Source organism: Balaenoptera borealis (assembly GCF_965194805.1).
Source record: "Balaenoptera borealis genome assembly, chromosome: 3".
Classification (NCBI taxonomy): Eukaryota; Metazoa; Chordata; class Mammalia; order Artiodactyla; family Balaenopteridae; genus Balaenoptera; species Balaenoptera borealis.
The window spans coordinates 2,484,093-2,502,520 of record NC_138866.1 but is presented as its reverse complement, the minus strand read 5'-3'; the positions used below and the strand labels follow the sequence as shown (position 1 = coordinate 2,502,520).

Below are 18,428 nucleotides of genomic sequence, written 5' to 3'. Positions count from 1 at the left end.
TTTTTATCTTTCTTCTTTATCCTGCAATCCCCCTATTGGGTTATTTCTATAAAAATACACACGCACACACACATACACACACACACACACACACAAACATATACTTTTTTTTTTTTTTGGGCCACACTGTGAGGCTTGTGGGATCTTAGTTCCCTGACCAGGGGTTGAACCCAGGCCCTCGGGAGTGAGAGCATGGAGTCCTAATCACTGGACCGCCAGGGAATTCGTCTGTGATTATATTTTAAATTTCTGGACGCTCCTTTTGCTGTTTCACAGTGGTCGAGTCTTCTCTTGCCCTCAAGGACGTTTTTGAAGTTTCTTCCCATGCGTGGTCTCCGTGTCCCTTGAGTTGCCTGCTTTCTGTCTCTCTGCTGTCTTCTCCACGCAGAGGCTTTCTGTAGACGTTGGCGACCTTGGTGTAAGCGGGGGACCCACAAGCCTGGCTGGGGACCCTGAGCGTGCGTGAGACTTGCTGGCTGCGGTCTCTGCGTGGCGATCGGGCTGCGTGGTTTGCTGGGGGGGTCCCTGCTCTCAGCTGCTGAGTCCTTTCCTGCTCATTCTCTACTTTCCAGCCTCCAAAGTTGTGTGGCAGTTTTCTCCTCTTGTCATTATCCTTGTGAGATTTGAACTTAAACAACAAAAAAAACCTCTTCCACTGTCGCTGTAGTGTTGTTTCTTTCAGAAGGGACTGCAGGGATGGATGCGTGTGTTCCTTCTGTTATCATTGCCCAGGAGGCTGTGGGCTCTTCAAAGCCCTGCGGGTGATGCGGACACACACCCAGTGCTGAGAGCCATGGTGTAGGTCCTCCCTTCCAACTCCACGCTCGTGGTGGCAGGGCTCTTCAGAGGGTGCCCCCTCCCTCCTGCGCGTTTTCCTTGAATCCTCTGAGCGTCTCTGAGTGGTGTCGCGGTGCCGGTGGAGCTCTCTGTTACACACTGAGTCGCTGACGAGCACAGTGGTGCTGCCTGCGGGTGAGGGAGAAGACCTCCAAAAATGGAGTCTGACGCTGTTGGACGGAACGGCCCCACTTTGAGGGCAATTGGTTTTCTGCCACTTCTTTATTTTTTTCCCCACGTCGCCTTTTTCCCCATGGCTCCATTTGAACACCTGTTGTTTTGAGCTTTCATCCCCTCAAGCCCTGTTCCTAAGAAACATTAGCCTTCCCTGGAGGATTTGACCCTAAGCCTTTCTTCTCGTTCCGGAAGGCTGTGACCCCCAGTCCAGGGCCGCCAGGGTACGGATGGGCCTCCCCAGCCCTGCAGCAGTCCCCTCACCAGTCTCTAACACCCGACGACCCAGAGGTTAAAACAAACACCCAGGGCTCTGTCCCAGCTGACAGGTGTGTGCGAGCACCGGGAAGGGTCTGCATGCGGTCCCAGGGGAGCAAACCACAGGGTCACCTCCAGGGACCTTTCCCTCCTGGGCTTTGCTGCTCTGGACGGCCAGCCCCAGGCTGCCTGGGCAGCAGCCGGTGAGCAGGGCCTCAGGACCAGGCATTCAGTTGAGCAGCTGAATGTGAGAAGCTCTTGGAGGCACCTGGGACCAGCACCCTGGGATAGAGTTTCTGCAGACCTCGTATCACAGCAACGCTGGAGCCCTGCCGCTGACCACGGGCACAGTCACCCGGGCTGGGGTCCGTGCCCCAGTGGTGAACAGAAAGAGCGGTCACGGCCGACCTCACCAGCCCCTGCTCAGGAAGAACGGAATGTAACAGCTGCCCAGGAAACCTGTTTCCGCGTGTTTTTCTTTAGCACATCCCCCTGCAGTTAGCAGATGCTGTGTCTTGCTGGATTCAGGCCAGCTGCGGGGGCCGAGGAGATTGCAGGAGCCGGCGCAGGAATCCCCAGGAGGGAGGTCCTCTGGCTTTGCAGTCGGCCAACTAGAGGAAGAAAGAAGCAGAGGAACTTTGCTCCCATCCAGAGTCCGGCATCTGGGTGCCTTGCTCAGCTGGGTCAGCAGTTTTAGCAGTGCAGCTCATTCTCCAAATAAAATCCTGTGCTTCAGCCAAACGTGTTCCACCAGTGCTGGCAGAGCTGCTCCCGTGCACCTGCCCTGGGTGCCTGCCGCAGGGGTCCAAGGCAGCTCGCAGAGCGGGGCTCGCAGGCCTCGGGGGAGACCACTGGGCGGCACGGCCGGCCCAGGGCAGCCAGAACCGCCACGTCCCAGACTCAGAGCGTGAACACCTGGTAGGGGAGCCTCGCAGGTCACCTGCTCATCCTGCAGCTGAGGACACAGAGCCCGAGGAGGAGGGGATCTGCCCCGGGTCACACGCTGAGTTGAAGGCCAAAGTGTCTGAGAGCCTGCTGGTACTTTAAATACAGGCTGTTACCACTGGTATCCAGGTCTCAAGCTTCTGTGAAACGAGAAGGAATAGACCCGAGGCAGCACGAGGCTCTGCTGCAGGAGAAAGCGCGGAGGAACTAAAACGACCAGACAGACCTCAGGAAGCGCAGCCACTCTGGGGCCACGTGCCCAGGGATGGCCGGAGGGCTTCCCTATGGCAGCCTCGGGGTGCTCGGTCCAGACCCCAAATCCTCAAGGGAAGGCACAGTTCACCGTGTGTCACAAATGTTAGGTGGATGCAGGGTTCATTAGGACAGAGGGAGGGCACAGCTTGGAGGGGAAGGAAGGGGATCGAGACAGCGCGACTGGCCGCCACGAGGGGTTAGGGTTTCTCTCCAGAAGGCGTCTTCCGCGGTGGGGTCTGTGGTGCTCTGCAGGATCTCCGATTCATCCACCTTGGTGTTCCTGAACCATTCCTGCTGAGTTTTATCCAAGGTCACATGAAGTCCATACCAGAAGGATCTGTCTAGATAAACATTACCTTTGGCTGCAAAATTTACAATTTTTTTTCTTTTCTCCTGGATTTATTCACATTCTGGCTGAGGGAAGTGTGTGTGTGTGTGTGTGTGTGTGTGTTCCTTGGGACAAAGGCTCAGTCTGCTACAAGTCTGGAGAACTCTGGTCTGAGCCCCAGAGCCATGGGCAGGACCCTCACTTCTCAGCCTGAGTTTTGTCAGTTTTCTCACCCAGGATACGAGGGGGTTGGGCTTAGCCGGTCTCCTGCATCCCTTCCAGCCCCAAATTGGTTTTGGTGAGCCCTTGATTCAGAAAAGCCAGAGCTTTTTAGTAAGAGGCTGTGTTTTCTCTTGAGCTGGAGTTGGTTGTGCTGCCCTCCCTCTTCTCACGTGGGGTTCCCGAGCCTTGCTGCCCCCCTATATGCCAGTTGCATGAGGGTTTCTTGAGCAGAGGCTCTGTGAGACCAGCCACGCTTGGAGCTCTGCGGGCTGTGAAAATGGAAAAGCGTGACGGATTCCGAGTCTGCCCAGCCCCGAGGGGATTGGGGTATGGGGGGCACACTGGGGAAGGCCTGGTGGGATGAGCCTGGATGGGGCCCCTTCGGGCTGGGAGATGGGGCAGGGGGTCCTTCAGGAGGCCAGTGAAGCAGGTGGTTTGTGAGCTGGGCCTTGCAGAGCAGGGAGGGTTTTAGCAGTAGACTTGCAAAGGGGAATCCAGAGGTGGGGTGCAAAGTCCTGTTTGCTTAGAGCCAAAGCCCAGCGCTGTTGGGCCTGGCCAACCGTGAGGCCAGAAAGGGGGTGCTGCTGGGAGAGGGTGCAGGGCTATGGGGGGCAGGGGTTACCCTGCAGGTAGCAGGGACCATGGCCAATGGTGCAAGACAGTTACATGCCCAGTGCAGATTATCCTTCAGCCCCAGGTAGGATGGAGACTAGTTCGGAGGCCCCTGAAGCAATTGAGGCCACACACCACAGGGTCCAAGCTTGCAGTCTCACGAAATTGGGTAGAAAACCAATGTTAGTGAAAATAGCTGAGGGAGGGGTGGATGACCTCTGGGTTGCACACTTCTGCCTGCCTCAGCTGCCACCAGCAGAGGGGCGGGTGACCGGTGACCAGGGCCATCAGCTGTATCTCTCCATTGTCTGTGATTACCAGAGTCTTATCCTATGAGTGTGTGGTGTTTTGTTTTTTTTTTATTATTGGAGTATAGTTGATTTACAATGCTGTGTTAGTTTCTGCTGTACAGCAAAGTGAATCAGTTACACATATACATATATCCACTCTTGTTTTAGATTCTATTCCCATATAGGCCATTACAGAGTACTGAGTAGAGTTCCCTGGGCTATACAGTAGGTTCTTATTAGTTAATCTATTTTATATATAGTAGTGTGTATATGTCCATCCCAATCTCCCAATTTATCCCTCCCCCCCATCCCCTGGTAACCACAAGTTTGTTTTCTACATCTGTGACTCTTATTTCTGTTTTGTAATTAAGTTCATTTGCATCCTTTTTTTAGATTCCACATATAAGCGATATCATATGATATTTGTCTTTCTGTGTCTGACATACTTCACTCAGTATGACAATCTCTAGGTCCATCCATGTTGCTGCAAATGGCATTATTTTGTTCTTTTTTATGGCTGAGTAACACTCCATTGTATATATGTACCACATCTTCTTTATCCATTCCTCTGTCGATGGACATTTAGGTTGCTTCCACATCCTGGCTATTGTAAATAGTGCTGCAGTGAACATTGTGGTACATGACTCTTTTTGAATTATGGTTTTCTCAGGGTATATGCCCAGGAGTGGGATTGCTGGGTCATGTGGTAGTTCTGTTTTTAGTTTTCTGAGGAACCTCCATACTGTTCTCCATAGTGGCTGCACCAATTTACATTCCCACCAACAGTGTAGGAGGGTTCCCTTTTCTCCACACCTTCTCCAGCATTTATTGTTTGTAGACTTTTTGATGATGGCCATTCTGACTGGTGTGAGGTGATACCTCATTGTAGTTTTGATTTGCATTTCTCTAATGATTAGTGATGTTGAGCATCTTTTCATGTGCTTTTTGGCTATCTGTATGTGTGGTCTTCAGAGTGTGTGGTCTTACCACAACTAACTTAGTGACTGTAGTCCGAATTCTTGGGGGGATATACGAGACGAGAAGCTTGGAGTCAGAGTTAACAAGTACTGTATGTAACTCGAAAACAAGCTTGTCTTGATTCCAGGAAACACAGAACCTGTCACATTTCCAGTTCATGTTATCTAAACTCAGCTGTATTTTCGCTGCATCTGGCAGCTAAGATGAATCCCTTAACCTGAGAACGGTCACTCTGGGCCCGCAGGCCGGTGCACACAGCAGCAGAGCCTTTGGAGTCCCAGTTTGGGAACAGTCCATCACGTGAAAACTTCACCCCTTAACTTCAACATCATGTCTAGTCAAGATCTCAGTTTATAAATTGTGGAGAGTCTCTCAGTTAATGGGAGAGAGTAATGGTGTATCCTGTAACACTGGTGTTACTTGTTCATAATAATGAGTAACGAGTGCTTATCTTTTGAGAACATGGGGTGTTTACAGTCACGAGCAGCCCCTTTGATTTGTAAATATCAAAGCAGGTTGGTGGCTGTGATCTGGGTGCTTCCAGAAAGGGGGTGTGGCTCCCTCCCCATCACCCGCACTGCAGCTCATCTTGAAAGGACACTTAAAAATAAGCAGGAACAGGCACACACCCACACACACTCACACACTTGCACACGTACACACACACACACACATACTGTCTCACAGACTTTGGAAGCACACCAAGATTATACATAATTTTTTAGCATTTCCAAATGATTTTACATCTTAAATTCCTTATTTATCCATTTTACAAATTGCATCCTTCTTCTTTTTTTCATTTTTATGAAGTTTTGAATATGAATAAACCAGAATTCTAGGCTGTCTGCTTTCTTTTCTTATTGAGATTTTTATTGTGAAAACTGCAGATTCACATGCATTTGTAGGAAATAATAGAGACCCTGTGTACCTTTTACCCAGTCTCCCCCAATGATGACATCTTGCAAAACGATAGTACATTGTCACAACCAAGGCCTGTCTACTTTTTGTTTTTTAAAAAATTGTGGTAGGGACTTCCCTGGTGGCGCAGTGGTTAAGAATCCACTTGCCAATGCTGGGGACACGGGTTCAAGCCCTGGTCCGGGAAGATCCCACATGCTGCGGAGCAACTAAGCCCGTGCGCCACAACTACTGAGCCTGCGCTCTAGAGCCCATGAGCCACAACTACTGAGCCCGCATGCCACAACTACTGAGCCCACATGCCACAACTACTGAGCCCACATGCCACAACTACTGAGCCCGCGCGCCTAGAGCCCGTGCTCTGCAATAAGAGAAGCCATCACAGTGAGAAGTCCGCACACCACAACAAAGAGTAGTCCCCGCTCGTGCAACTAGAGAAAGTCCAGCACAGCAACGAAGACCCAACGCAGCCAAAAATAAATAAGTAAATAAATTTATTTAAAAGAAAAAAAGGGGCTTCCCTGGTGACGCAGTGGTTGAGAATCTGCCTGCCAATGCAGGGGACACGGGTTCGAGCCCTGGTCTGGGAAGATCCCACATGCCGCGGAGCAACTAGGCCCGTGAGCCACAACTACTGAGCCTGCGCGTCTGGAGCTTGTGCTCCGCAACGAGAGAGGCCGCGACAGTGAGGGGCCCACGCACCGCAATGAACAGTGGTCCCCGCTCACCGCAACTAGAGAAAGCCCTCGCACAGAAACGAAGACCCAACACAGCCAAAATAAATAAATAAACAAATAGCGTTCCCTTTATAAAAAAAAAAAAAAAAAACCTACATGATCAGAAATGCAAATTAACACAAATATTTGAAAAAGAAAAAAAAATTGTGGTAAAATACACATACATAAAATTTACCGTCAGTGGCATTCAGTGCGTTCACAGCGTTGTGTGACTTTTGTCACTGCAGATAACACAGTGACTCTGTGTGACTGCAGAGCAGTTGCATCATCCCAGAAGGAAGCCCTGCACCCAGCAGCAGTGCCTCTCCGGTCCTCCCGCCCCCCAACCCCTGGCAATCACTAATCTGCCTTCTCTCTGTATGGACTTTTCTCTCCTGGATGTTTCATATAAATGGAGTCATACAGTATGTGGCCTTTTGTGATTGGCTTTGTTCACTGAGCATCATTTTTTAAAAAAGTATTTATTTATTTATTGGCTGCGTCAGGTCTTAGTTGCGGCACATGGGATCTTTCGTTGGCTCTCTAGTTGAGGCGCAGGCTTAGTTGCCCCACGGCATGTGGGATCTTAGTTCCCCAACCAGGGATTGAACCGGCGTCCCCTGTATTGCAGGACAGATTCTTAACCACTAGACCACCAGGGGAGCCCTGAGCATCATGTTTTTGAGGTTCATCCATGTTGTATCAGTATCAGTACTTCATTCCTTTTTATTGCTGAATGCTATTCCATTGTATGGATAAAACCACATTTTGTTTACCCACTCATCAGTTGGTGGACATTTGGGTTGTTTCCACTTTTTGGCTACTGTTAAGAGTGTTGTCATGAACATTCGTGTAGCTTCTGTTTGAACATCTGTTCCAGTTCCTTAGGTATATATCTAGGAGTGGGATTTCTGGGTCGTGTGGTAATTCTATGTTTAACCTTGGAGGAACTGCCAAACTGTTTTCCACAACAGCTGCACCATTTGACATCCCAGCAGCATATATGAGAATTCCTATTTCTCCATATCCTTACCAATACTTGTTCTCCATTTTCTTTTTTTAGCCATCCTAGTGGGTGTGAAATGATACCTCACTGTGGTTTTCATTTATATTTCCCTAATGACTAATGATGTTGAACCTCTTTTCATGTTTGTTGGCCATGTGTACGTCTTCAGAGAAATGTCCATTCAAGTTCTTTGACCTTTTTAAAATTCAGTTGTCTTTTTGTTATTGGATTTTATTTCATTTTTGTTGTTGGATTTTTAAAGAGTTTTTAATTCTGGATACTGGACCTTTATCAGATATATGATTTGGAGATATTTTCTCCTATTCTATGGGTTTTTTCACTTTCTTTATGGTGTCCTTTGATGTACAAAAGTTTTTAATATTGATGAGGTCCAATTTATCTTTTTTGTTATTGGTGCCATATCTAAGAAACCATTGCCAGATTTAGCTCTTACATTTATTTATTTATTATTTATTTATTTATTGGCTGCGTTTTTGGTTTTCGTTGCTGTGCGTGAGCTTTCTCTAGTTGGGGCGAGCGGGAGCTACTCTTCGTTGTGGTGCGTGGGTTTCTCATTGTGGTGGCTTCTCTCATTGCAGAGCACGGGCTCTAGGCACTTGGGCTTCAGTAGTTGTGGCACGTGGGCTCAGTAGTTGTGGCTTGTGGCCTCTAGAGTGCAGGCTCAGTAGCTGTGGCGCACGGGCTTAGTTGCTCCGCGGCATGTGGGATCTTCCCGGACCAGGGCTCAAACCCGTGTCCCCTGCATTGGCAGGCGGATTCTTAACCACTGTGGCACCAGGGAAGCCCTTACATTTATTTTTGATCCATTTCAAGTTAATTTTATATACCATGTGAGTTAAGGGTCCAGCCTCATTCCCTTACGTGTGTGCTGTCCAGTTTTCCCAGCACCATTTGTTGAAGATTACTCTTTTCTCATTGAATGATCTTGACAACCTTGTCAAAAATTACTTGGCTGTATAGATTTATTTCTGAACTCTCAATTCTATTCCACTGACTTACATGTCTATCCTTATGTCAGTATCACACTGTTTGATTATTGTAGCTTTATAATAGTTTTGAAATCAGACAGCATGAGTCTTCCAACTGTGTTTTTTATTTCAAGATTGTTTTGGCTGTTCAGGGGCCCTTGTAATTCCATACGAATTTTAGGATCAGCTCTTCCATTTCTGTAAGAATACCAGCTGGGATTTTGGTAGGGATTTCATTGAAATCTGTAGATCGCTTTGGGTAGTATTGCCTTGTCTACTTCACAGTGTAGAGCGCTGTCTTACAGAAGGTAGCGCACAGAAGGAGGGCTTGTTTAGTCACTTCTGGGCTCCAGCCCCGAAGTCTGATGTGTGGAAGGTTTGGCCCCAAGCCCAGGAATGTGCCAGTTTAACAAGGTCCCCCACGGGTCCCAGGGACTCCAAGGTTTGAGAACCACTCTGGCCTTACCCGTCTTCCCTAGGGAGGGTTCTGGGGTTCAGCAAGAGCGAGTTTCCTAGTTTGAAAATGGCCAGTTCGTGGGCAGGAGTAGTCTTCACAGCTACTTCCTGTTCAGCCTCCTCTTGGCATTCTGGCCCTGAGTGACCTCTGGGAGTAAGGTCATTGGAATTTGTTCCAGTTGACTTTTGTGAAGCGGCATTTCTTGGGCCGAGTTCAGGAGCTCTCGGGGTGGCAGAGGGTGGGTGACATTTATGGAATCTCCCTGTCTTTTCCATACTGCCTCCGCCTTAACCCCTTTTCTCCCAGAGGCCAGGGTGGTGTGCCTGTCTGACCTGCACTGAGTCCTCGATTTGGCTGGGAGGTCCTCTTGTTCGTTGCGTCTTGTTTCTTGACATCAGACCTCGGATACATTTCCAAACCTCTCTCTGTCTGAACACCTCTGATCTCAGAGCCCTGGGGCCCAGCAGACCTTGCTGGGATCTACTGAGGAGACAAATCTTGCAGGTGGTGCCCTGCCCTTCGCTTCCCGCCCCAGCCTCGGCCCCCCAGGCCGTGCTCCCTCCTTTGCACATGCTCTTGCTCCCCGGCACACTCCTCCCTGCCCTTTTCTCCTGGTTCTTTCCTGGCTGTCCTTCAGTCTCACTTCGGCCGACAGCTCCTAGGGCAGCCCTGCCTGACTGCCTGTCTGACCCCAGGTATGTGCTCTCAGAGCACCACGTTCTTCACCTCTGTAGCTCCCCTTACCTGTTTTGCAGCCTTACGTGTCCTCGTGTGACTGTTTGATTAACGACGTGTCTCTCACCAGACTTGAAAATCCAGGAGTCAAGAAGATTGATCCCCAGCACCTAGCACAGTGCCTGGCACGGAGCAGGCGCTCAGGCAAACACCTGCTGGATGGTTGGGGTTGGTGGGAGGTTGGTGGAGGCACGAGTGGGCGGGTGCGGTGATGGGTGGGCGGGGTGAGCAGTGACAGGTAGATGATGGGTGAGTGGGTGGGTAGGTGGCTGAGTGGCTGGCTGGCTGGCTGGCTGGCTGGGAAGCACCAGTCAGTGAGTTTCCAGAACCTCCTTCCTCTCCACTTTATCAAACAACACTCCTTGGGACCTGCTGTTTGACTGTCCTTCAGGACACACAGGTGACTGAGACACCTGGAAAAGACACAGAACATCGCCAGGGCCGTGACCCAGTGGCCCAGAGGATGGTGGCAGCGTGTGGGGCTGGCGGGGGCGCCTGACAACTCTTTAGTGCCGCCGCCTCCCCTCTGGGACAAGACCTGTCTCTGAGGCAGAAGTCCGCTGCTCCTTTCCCCACCTCCCACCCCCCCCAGCGACCCCAGGACTGCACCTGCCCCTCCTCCCCTCCTGGAACCCTAACAGCCCGCCTCCCTGCGTCCCTGTCCCTCTCCCAGGAGCTGACTTGTCCAGGTAGCCCCCCAGCAGCCTCGTTCTGCCCTGTGGCCTCTTCTCCTCTTAACCGTTTGCAGTCTGGTTCAATGGCCCCGGCTGTGCCCTCCACCACCCCTCTGCAGGCCTCCAGGGGCTGCTAATGGGCTCATTTTGTGTTCCTCCTGACCTCTGAGTAACACTTGCTACCACTGCCCAGCCCTTCCCACCGCTTCTTTATTATCCTATTAGTTAAAGTGTTTTCAAAGAGCCCCGCCCCCGCCTGCCCACCACCACTGGACACCAGAGTGACCAGTGGGGCATTTCAAATGCCGAGGCCTGGGCCCTCAGGGTGGTTGGCGTGAGCAGCCCGTGGGGGGTCAGCGGGGACAGCGTCTCCTGGGTCCTCCCCAGCGCCCCCGGCCGAGCTGTCTCTCAGCTGGATTATTCCGCCAGCTTCCAGCACGGGGCTCCGCGCCTTCCCGCTTCCCTGAGGTCGGTCCTCGCAGCAGCGGTGTCCGTTCACGTCACTCCTCTCTCCACACCTCCCTTAGCACGGAATCTGCTGCCTTCTCGCCTCTCCCTCCTCACTCACCGGCCTCCACGCTGGCGTGCCCCTGCTGGGGGGACAGGGTCAAGGACTCCCCCCCCCCCATTGCCATGGTGTTCCCCTGGCCCCTCTCTCCCCGTTACACGGCGCAGCCCTGGTGTGTTTGCCTGGCCCACCCCCAGTGGAATGGAGGCTCCGTGAGGACAGAGGCACGTGGTCTGTCTGCAGGGGAGGTTTCCCCGGCACCCAGCATCTAAGGGGCTCAGCGTTTGCTGAGCAAGTGACCGCGTGGCTCCACGGGGAGGTGTGTGTCCAGGAAGCAGCCGATCCGAGAGCTGCGGGGGTGGCGTGGTGTTCCGCGGAGCCCAGCCCGGGAAATGCTGCAGGATGACCCCCCTCGTAGGATGTGTCCCTACGGGTGCCTTGCTCATCCTCGTGACGTGCAGTCAGCACCGTCCCTGCTTTTACTCCAGCTGCGTCTGCTCTCCTGTCCTTTGAGAACTGGCTGATGTCCTTGCCCCTGCCGCCGCCTCCCCTGGGAGTGCGGTTCAAGTCCCGTCCTGACGTCATCGAGTTTGGGGGCGGGGGGAGCGGCTGCTGCTCTTGCCCTGAAAGCCCGCCGAGCTGTACACTTAGGATTTGTGCTGTTTTTTAAAGGTACGTGACCCTTCAGCAAAGAGTTGTCTTTTATTGGATGAGAACAAGTGAAGGGCTGGGCTCAGGCCCCGGCTCAGAGGGAAGCAGGGAGCCTCGTGTCCATGCCCCCAGCACTTCCAGGATCCAGGGAGCTCAGCTCGGGCAGGTGTAGCTCCCCCGGCCAGGAGCTGTGTGGGGTTGTGCAGGGTGGGCTGCAGCCTGCCCTGGGCACGAGGGCGTGTGGGGGAAGGGCAGGCCGGCCGAGGCCCCGAGGAGGCAGGGACGGCAAGCGAGGAGTTCCCGCTCTACTCTGGGCAGTCGGGAGACGTGGCAGCGAGGCAGGCAGGCAGGCAGCAGGGGTCCCACAGTGTCTGGGCAGCCTGGTGATGGGCGGGACCGGGCCCAAACCGGGCAGTGGGGCCGGGGGGCCGAGGGGGTCCAGGTTCAGAGCTGTCCAGGAGATGACGGGAGCCCGAGGAGGGAGAGGAGAGAGAAGGGGCGCCGGCTCTCCTCCCGGCCCTCCTCCTCCGAGGGCTTCTCCCCCGCCTGCCCCCCGCCGGCTCTTGCCTGCCTCCACGTCACAGCCGTCTTCTCTGTCTTCCCACTGCTCCGCTGCCTGGAAGTTCGTGGCTTCGATCAGCGCTTTACTGCTCGAGCCTCTCAGGACTCCGGGGCTGGGGTGCGGGCAGAGTGCAGCATGGACGGCCCTTCCCCGCTTCACCGCGGCGGGGGCCTCTGTGGGCGGCGCACTCCTCTCTCCCCTCCGCGGGGCCTGCGCACCGCACACCTCTCCACGCCGGCCGGGCTCTGAGAGGAGAAGCTGACGCTGCCTGCTCCTCGGGACCAGGCTCGGCCCTGCCAGCGGGATGCTTCCGCCATGTTGCTTTGGTCAGAGGAGTGCGAGGCCGGATTCCGGAGGAGGGGCTCAGACCCCGTCTCAGTAGAGCCGAAGAAGTCACAGCCACAGCAGGCGTGGGAAGGCAAGGAACGCTCTCAGTGTTTATGTTCTTGCCTGAAGAGGACTTAGGAGGCTGCTCAGCTGAGAGGGCCCGTGGGTTCTGGCTGCGTCTCTCACAGGCGCACGGGGCGCCGCCGGCGCGTCTGTGCCCAGCGTGGTGCGCCGACCGACCGCAGGGCCCTCCACCCTCCACCCGCTCCCTGCAGCCCCTCGTCCTCTCTGGAACGGTGTGGGGAGGCGGAGGGTGCTGGGCCTCGGGCGCCCCTCCCCGAAGGCAGGGCTGAGCAGGGCCACTGGCCTCCTCGCCTGCCGGTTCCCGCGAAGCTCGCGGCAGCTGCGCGGTCGGCCTGGCTCTCGGCCTGGCTCTCGGCCTGGCTCTGTCTGCGTGACGAGCAGAGCCGAAGAGGGGGGCTCGGGGCATGAGTGGGGAGACCCATCTCCGCAGACACCCGCCTCGACCCCTCCCCAGGCTGCCCAGCCACCCTTGACCGAGCTCCCGGGCCGGTCCACACACCTTCTCCCCGTGGACCCTCTGTCCCAACACTCTCAATGGCAACTGCGTTTTTTGGTGTCTTTTACCTTTATAATTTATAAAATTTAACTTTTCATCTGGAAAAACTTCAGACCAACGGAAAACTTGCAGGCAGATTTCAGTACCTCCCGTAGCCTCAGGTCCACCCAGAGTCACCCGCTGCCAGCACTGGGCCACGTGTGCTTTGTCTCCGAGCGTGAGGCTGTGAACGGGCTTGTGAGGACCCTCAGGGGCCAGGCCCCCGGCCACCTCCCCTTCCCCTGCGGCACCTGCTGTCTGTCGCTGCCCGTTAACGCATCCCGCAGGTCTTCTCCCGTGTCCTTCTCCTGCCACCTGGCCCGTCTTTGTTCCCCAGGACATGCAGCACGGAAGAGTTGGGGCTCCCTGCTTGGTGGGAGGCCCCTCGGCCTGGGCCTTCGGGGCGTTTCTGTCCCTGTGAGGCCGCGCTCTGGGGACAGGCCTGGTCCCCCCACCCCCTTGCCCGCCGCTCCTGCCGTGCCGGGCTGCCCTGGGCGGGGCGGGAACTGCCCTCCCCAATCATGTGCGCCCACCTCCTTCCCTGAGGAAAGGCCCTTCCTGCTTCCAGCCCGCCGGGGTCGCCCTGGTCAGCGTCCACTCCAGCCCCAGCGACCAGATGCTGTGGGCCCTGGACAGCAGGTGGAACGTGCACGTCCGCGTTGGGATCACCGAGGAGATGCCGGTGGGGACCGACTGGGAGCACGTGCCAGGTAGAGGCGCTGGGTGGGCGGTGGCCACTGCGGCCACACTGGGGCCTGGTTTGTTTCCGAGGCTCTGCTGAGGCAGGTGACAGCAAGCGTCTACCTCAGTGTTCCCCAGCATGGGGACCCCGCAAGCAGAGCGCCAGCCCCGTGTCCTTGGGTTCCTTGTGGGACGACCGTTTCCGGACCGCCTGGGCTCTGGTCCTCGGGTCTTGGGCTCTTGCGGCCTCGCCGGCCCTGCAGACAGGGCGTCCTTTCCCTGGGCTCCCACTCGGTGCCCAGCCAGGGGGAGAGCAGGCTTGCGGGGAGAGTCGGTCCGTCCCTTCCGCGGCCGGGGCCGAGGGCAGACGGACGCTCCGTTTGCCTGCAGGGTTGCAGGCCTGCCAGCTGGCCCTGAGCGCCAGGACCGTGTGGGCCCGCTGCCCCAACGGGGATCTCGCCCGACGGTACGGCGTCACCGACAGAAACCCTGCCGGAGACTACTGGAAGAAGATTCCCGGGCACGTGACGTGTTTCACAGGCAGGTGCCGGGGCACCGGGGCTCCCGTGGACGGCGTCGGTGGGGCTCTGGCGGGGGGCCGGGGCGGTGCTGCTCCCCCGGGGCTGGTTCACCCCAACGAGAGCCCATCCCAGGGTCACACCTGGCGGGGGCCACACAGCGCCCGGACTCTGCCAGGGTCTCCCGGGAAGAGGATGGGGCGCTAGGCCGCCCCCTTGAAGGCTGAGGAAGCCGAGGCGCCGGTCGGGGGGTGCCTGGGGCCCCACCGCTAGGCAGTGCGCGTGCAGACGGGGAGCCGGACTGGGGAGTGACGGGCGTGCGGCTGGCTCTTGTCCCCGCAGTGACCTTGTCAGACGAGCTGTGGGCAGTGGGCCCCCCCGGCTCCCTCCTGCAGCGGCTGACGAGGACTTGCAGCCGCTCCCACGGCGCCCAGAGCAGCCCGGCCACCGCTCCCCACCCCGAGGACCTGGACGACGAGTGGGAGGTCATCTGAGGGAGTGCTCGGCGGGCAGGCCGCCGAGACTCGTGTGGTGGACACGGGCGGTTTTGAGTCACTCGCCCTTGGACACGCCTCGCCCGCTCTCGTCAGACACGTCTAGCCAGGTTGGACGCCCCACTCTTGCTTTCCTCCGTGTTTGTTTCCATCTTGTTCCAGAACCCACAGCCTCGGCCGAGAGGTCCGGAGCCGTGGCTGTAGCAGCAGTGCCTCTGAACTCCCGCTGAGGCCGTCCCCGAGTGGGACGGTGGCCGCTCCAGTTGCATGCACTACGGTTACCGCCGTCTGCCGCGGTCACCTTCCCATCACTGACCGCTCCTGGGCCCGTGGAGCCCAAGGTCCGTGCCGTCCACCTGCTGAATATGTTACTGGGATGGCTTCGTCTCCATCACAGGGTCCCTCCACCTCCTCTCTGAGACGCAGGTCCCAGCACCCGTTCCCTGCTGGACACACCAGATGGGAAGCCAGCTGTGCCAGGACAGGAACACACGCATAGCGACATGCACACGCCACGCACGCCCTCCCTGCCCGCTCCCAGGGGGCCAGGCTCGCCTCCAGCAGAACAATAAAGGCCAGTGGGTGACCCGGAATACGGAAGTGTGCGTGTGTATCCGAGGCAGGTGTGGTGGGACGTGGGAACCTTAGCCATGTTAGTGACATAGGAATGTCTTAGGGTGACACTCAGCCCTGCTGCTGGTGACGTCATGAAAACCAGAAGCACCTTCAGAGGATGAATCTACTAATTCTTGCCTTTTTTGTTTGTTGTATTACAAACCTACATGAGATACCTCACTTGAAATCAGATCTTACAAATTTAGAAGAGAAATGTATTTTCTGAAACCAGGGGAAGGCCTTTGATTCCTTCGCCTGGTTTATCCTGAGCCGGCACCGTTCTCGGCTGCAGCCTCAGAGGGTGGACACCGCCCTGCGTGCCCTCGATGTGCGGGGCCGCCACGGGACCTGCCTGCTGGCTGCGAGTGGCAGCCAGGCAGTGTCAGCGGGCATCTGGGTGGGTGCCCAGCGAGGTTGAAACTGGGGCCTGCTGTGGCCACGTCAGACTTCGGTCCCTGGGCTCGGCCTGCAGTGCCCACGCTTGTCGCTGGCATCTGAGCTGTAGGACTCGGCAGCCCAGCCAGGCATCCGCCCTGAGCCCGCCACCCCCCCCCCCCCCCCCGCTTGGAGGCAGCCCCACGGAAGGAGTCCAGCCTGGCTGCTTTCTTTAGCCTGCCCTTGGCCCGGGGCCCAGTTACTCAATGCCTGTTTTCTACTAAGCAAGTGTGTCCCGGAGCCCCCAGGCCACAGGTGAAGAGCGATAAGATTTGTTCTCTGACAGGACCCAGCCAGCCACGAGGATGGAGGCTTTCCAGGTCTAAATGAGGACAAGATGCTGAAATCCCAGACCTTACTTACTACTTCACTTTTATAGAACCCTTTTTCTCAAAAGTCTGGTGACAGCAGAGGGAGCCCAGGCTGGCTGAGGCCCCTCTTCTGCGTATGTTGTGCCTTGCCCGGCTCCTCAGATGGCAGCGCTCTCCTGAACCCACGGGACTTCAGTGCAATTAAACCCCAGTCTAGTTAGTTTGATACGTTTAAACTACTTGTAGACTTTTTTTTTTTTAGTTGTGCTTTGAGACAGTGCAATAAACTAGACTTTTCCGAGCCTAGTCGAGTCTGATGTCTGAGTGGTGAGAAGGTGCCCTGAGCGGGCACTCAGGAAGGCTGTTCCCACTGGTGCCGCAAAGAATCTGCTGCTGGTGTTGCCAGCCCAGCCCCACAGCCAGGAGGGTGTGGGCAGACGTCATTTCGTGACCAGTTTGCCCGGGGGCTGTCCTGGGGGAGTGCCACTGCAGAGGTGGCCCTGGGGAGGACACCCTACCGTGAGGCAGAGCGCAGGGCCGCTGTGGGCAGGCTCTGGGGGCTCAAGACCCTGGGCCTGAGTCTTCATCCAGGACACAAAACCAGATACCAGAAGTGCCCTAGTGGAAACCAGCACGTGGAAAAAGATGACGTTCATGACAGCAGCGGGATGCGTCACGTGCCAGGAAACAACCTGAACAAGAAGTGTCAGACTCAGTCGAGGGCTGGCCAAGCTTTACTGAAGACTTCCAAGAAAGCCTGAATTGGGAAGGCAGTCGACATTCCTGATGGACGACCACAGCCATTGTGCAAAGAAAAGACACCAATCCTTTCCAGAGGCATTTATGGCTTTCACTCAATTTGTCAAAATCCCCACTGGGATTTTTTGGTTGGGGGGAGGCAGAGAAGAATCCATAAAATAACGTTCATACCCACAGACACCCCCCCTTGACTGTGCCAGATACGCCGCGAGGGTCTCATGCGTGCAGCTTCACGTCCTCAGTAGGGCCCTGAGAGGTCAATACCGTTAGCCCCAGTGAGACTCAGAGAGGCGAAGTAACTTGCTCAAGTCGACACAAGGAGCGCTGGGATTGGAGCCTAGCTCTGTGGGACTCCAGACCTGTGCTGTCTGACGCCACCTCACCGTCTTGAGAAGAAGAAACAGATGAGGATTGCCAGGAGTGATGACGGGCCAGCAAATGAAGTAGGACGTGGATGGAAGGGCCAGTGACGTCGGGCAGCCCAGCGAGGCCCACGGGGAGTTAACAAGGTGAAGGCGGCACGCAGGTGAGAGGACGGTTAACTGATGTGGCCCGCTACTTAACCATTCAGACAAAATAAACATTAAGTGGATTAAAGAATCTTAAAACTAGGGGGCAAAAAACAGTATCTGATTTCTGGATGGCAAGCACTTTCTAAACTCAAAAGTAGTGGGAAAAGTCAGAGGAAAATACTATATAGATTTGATTTCTTCAAAATATAAAGATGCTGTGAATTAAAAACCCCCCATAAAATTAAAAGGGGAAATAATTGCAACAAGTCGGAGGAACACCGAAGACACACGTATGGACAAAGGAGATGAAAGGGCACTGCTTAGTGAGCACCCAGGGCAGGGGTGCACATGGAGCAAGCGGGGAGCCCCCTGTTGGCACGGCCCTTCTGGGAAAGCCACCGAGTGTCCAGCAGCAGCCTTAAAACCCTCAAGCCCCAGAACTCCTACTTCTGGAAGCCTGTCCTCAAGAACAAATCCTAAGTCAGGGTTAAACGTACAGCACAGCATCGTTTGTGATTGTGAAACACTAAAAACAACTGACGTTCGGGAGCATTCCTCTCATGAAACAGTACGCAGCTGTTAAAAAGCAGGTGTGTTCCTGGGGGAAATGTGTTCTGAGCAGTCTGTCATGCAGTTTTATCATAGCAGCGTTAAATCTCTTGGGCGTGGTAATGATCATGTGAGTTTGTAGGAGATCATACATACAGGGAGAGGTAGATAATGCCAATGGACACGTTGTACTCTTCTAACTTTTGGTGGGTTTGAAATCTTTTTCATAATTCCAGGGGGCAGAGGAGGGGCAGAAAGACACTACACAAGCAGCTGGTCACGGTGGTCACCTGTAGTGTGTACCTTTTTGTATCTTTTGAATTTGAGCCATGTAAATGTGTTATTTATTCCAAAAATAAATAAAATTCACATTTTAAAGACTCAGTTCTAACATCAACTCTTTATCGTATCAGCGCTAGCTGAATCAAATATCACAAAGTAAACACCAAAGGCTTCTCAAAAATCGTATTTACACAATGTTTTACGGTATATG

The 18,428-nt window shown here is 54.9% G+C and overlaps 1 protein-coding gene across 4 annotated transcripts in view; it reads left to right on the top strand.

Moving 5' to 3' along the window:
* TECPR2 (tectonin beta-propeller repeat containing 2) overlaps positions 1–18,316 on the top strand; it is a 98,651-nt gene extending 80,335 nt beyond the window's left edge. For 3 of the 4 annotated variants that reach the window (XM_082387410.1, XM_082387411.1, XM_082387413.1), the window contains 3 exons: positions 13,630–13,771; positions 14,133–14,282; positions 14,603–18,316. In XM_082387410.1, the coding sequence (XP_082243536.1) occupies positions 13,630–13,771; positions 14,133–14,282; positions 14,603–14,754 (444 nt within the window). In that variant the 3' untranslated portion in view covers positions 14,755–18,316. The remainder of the gene's footprint in view (positions 1–13,629; positions 13,772–14,132; positions 14,283–14,602) is intronic. The other variant, XR_014243302.1, reaches the window with a different exon arrangement.
* Positions 18,317–18,428: the final 112 nt, after the last annotated feature.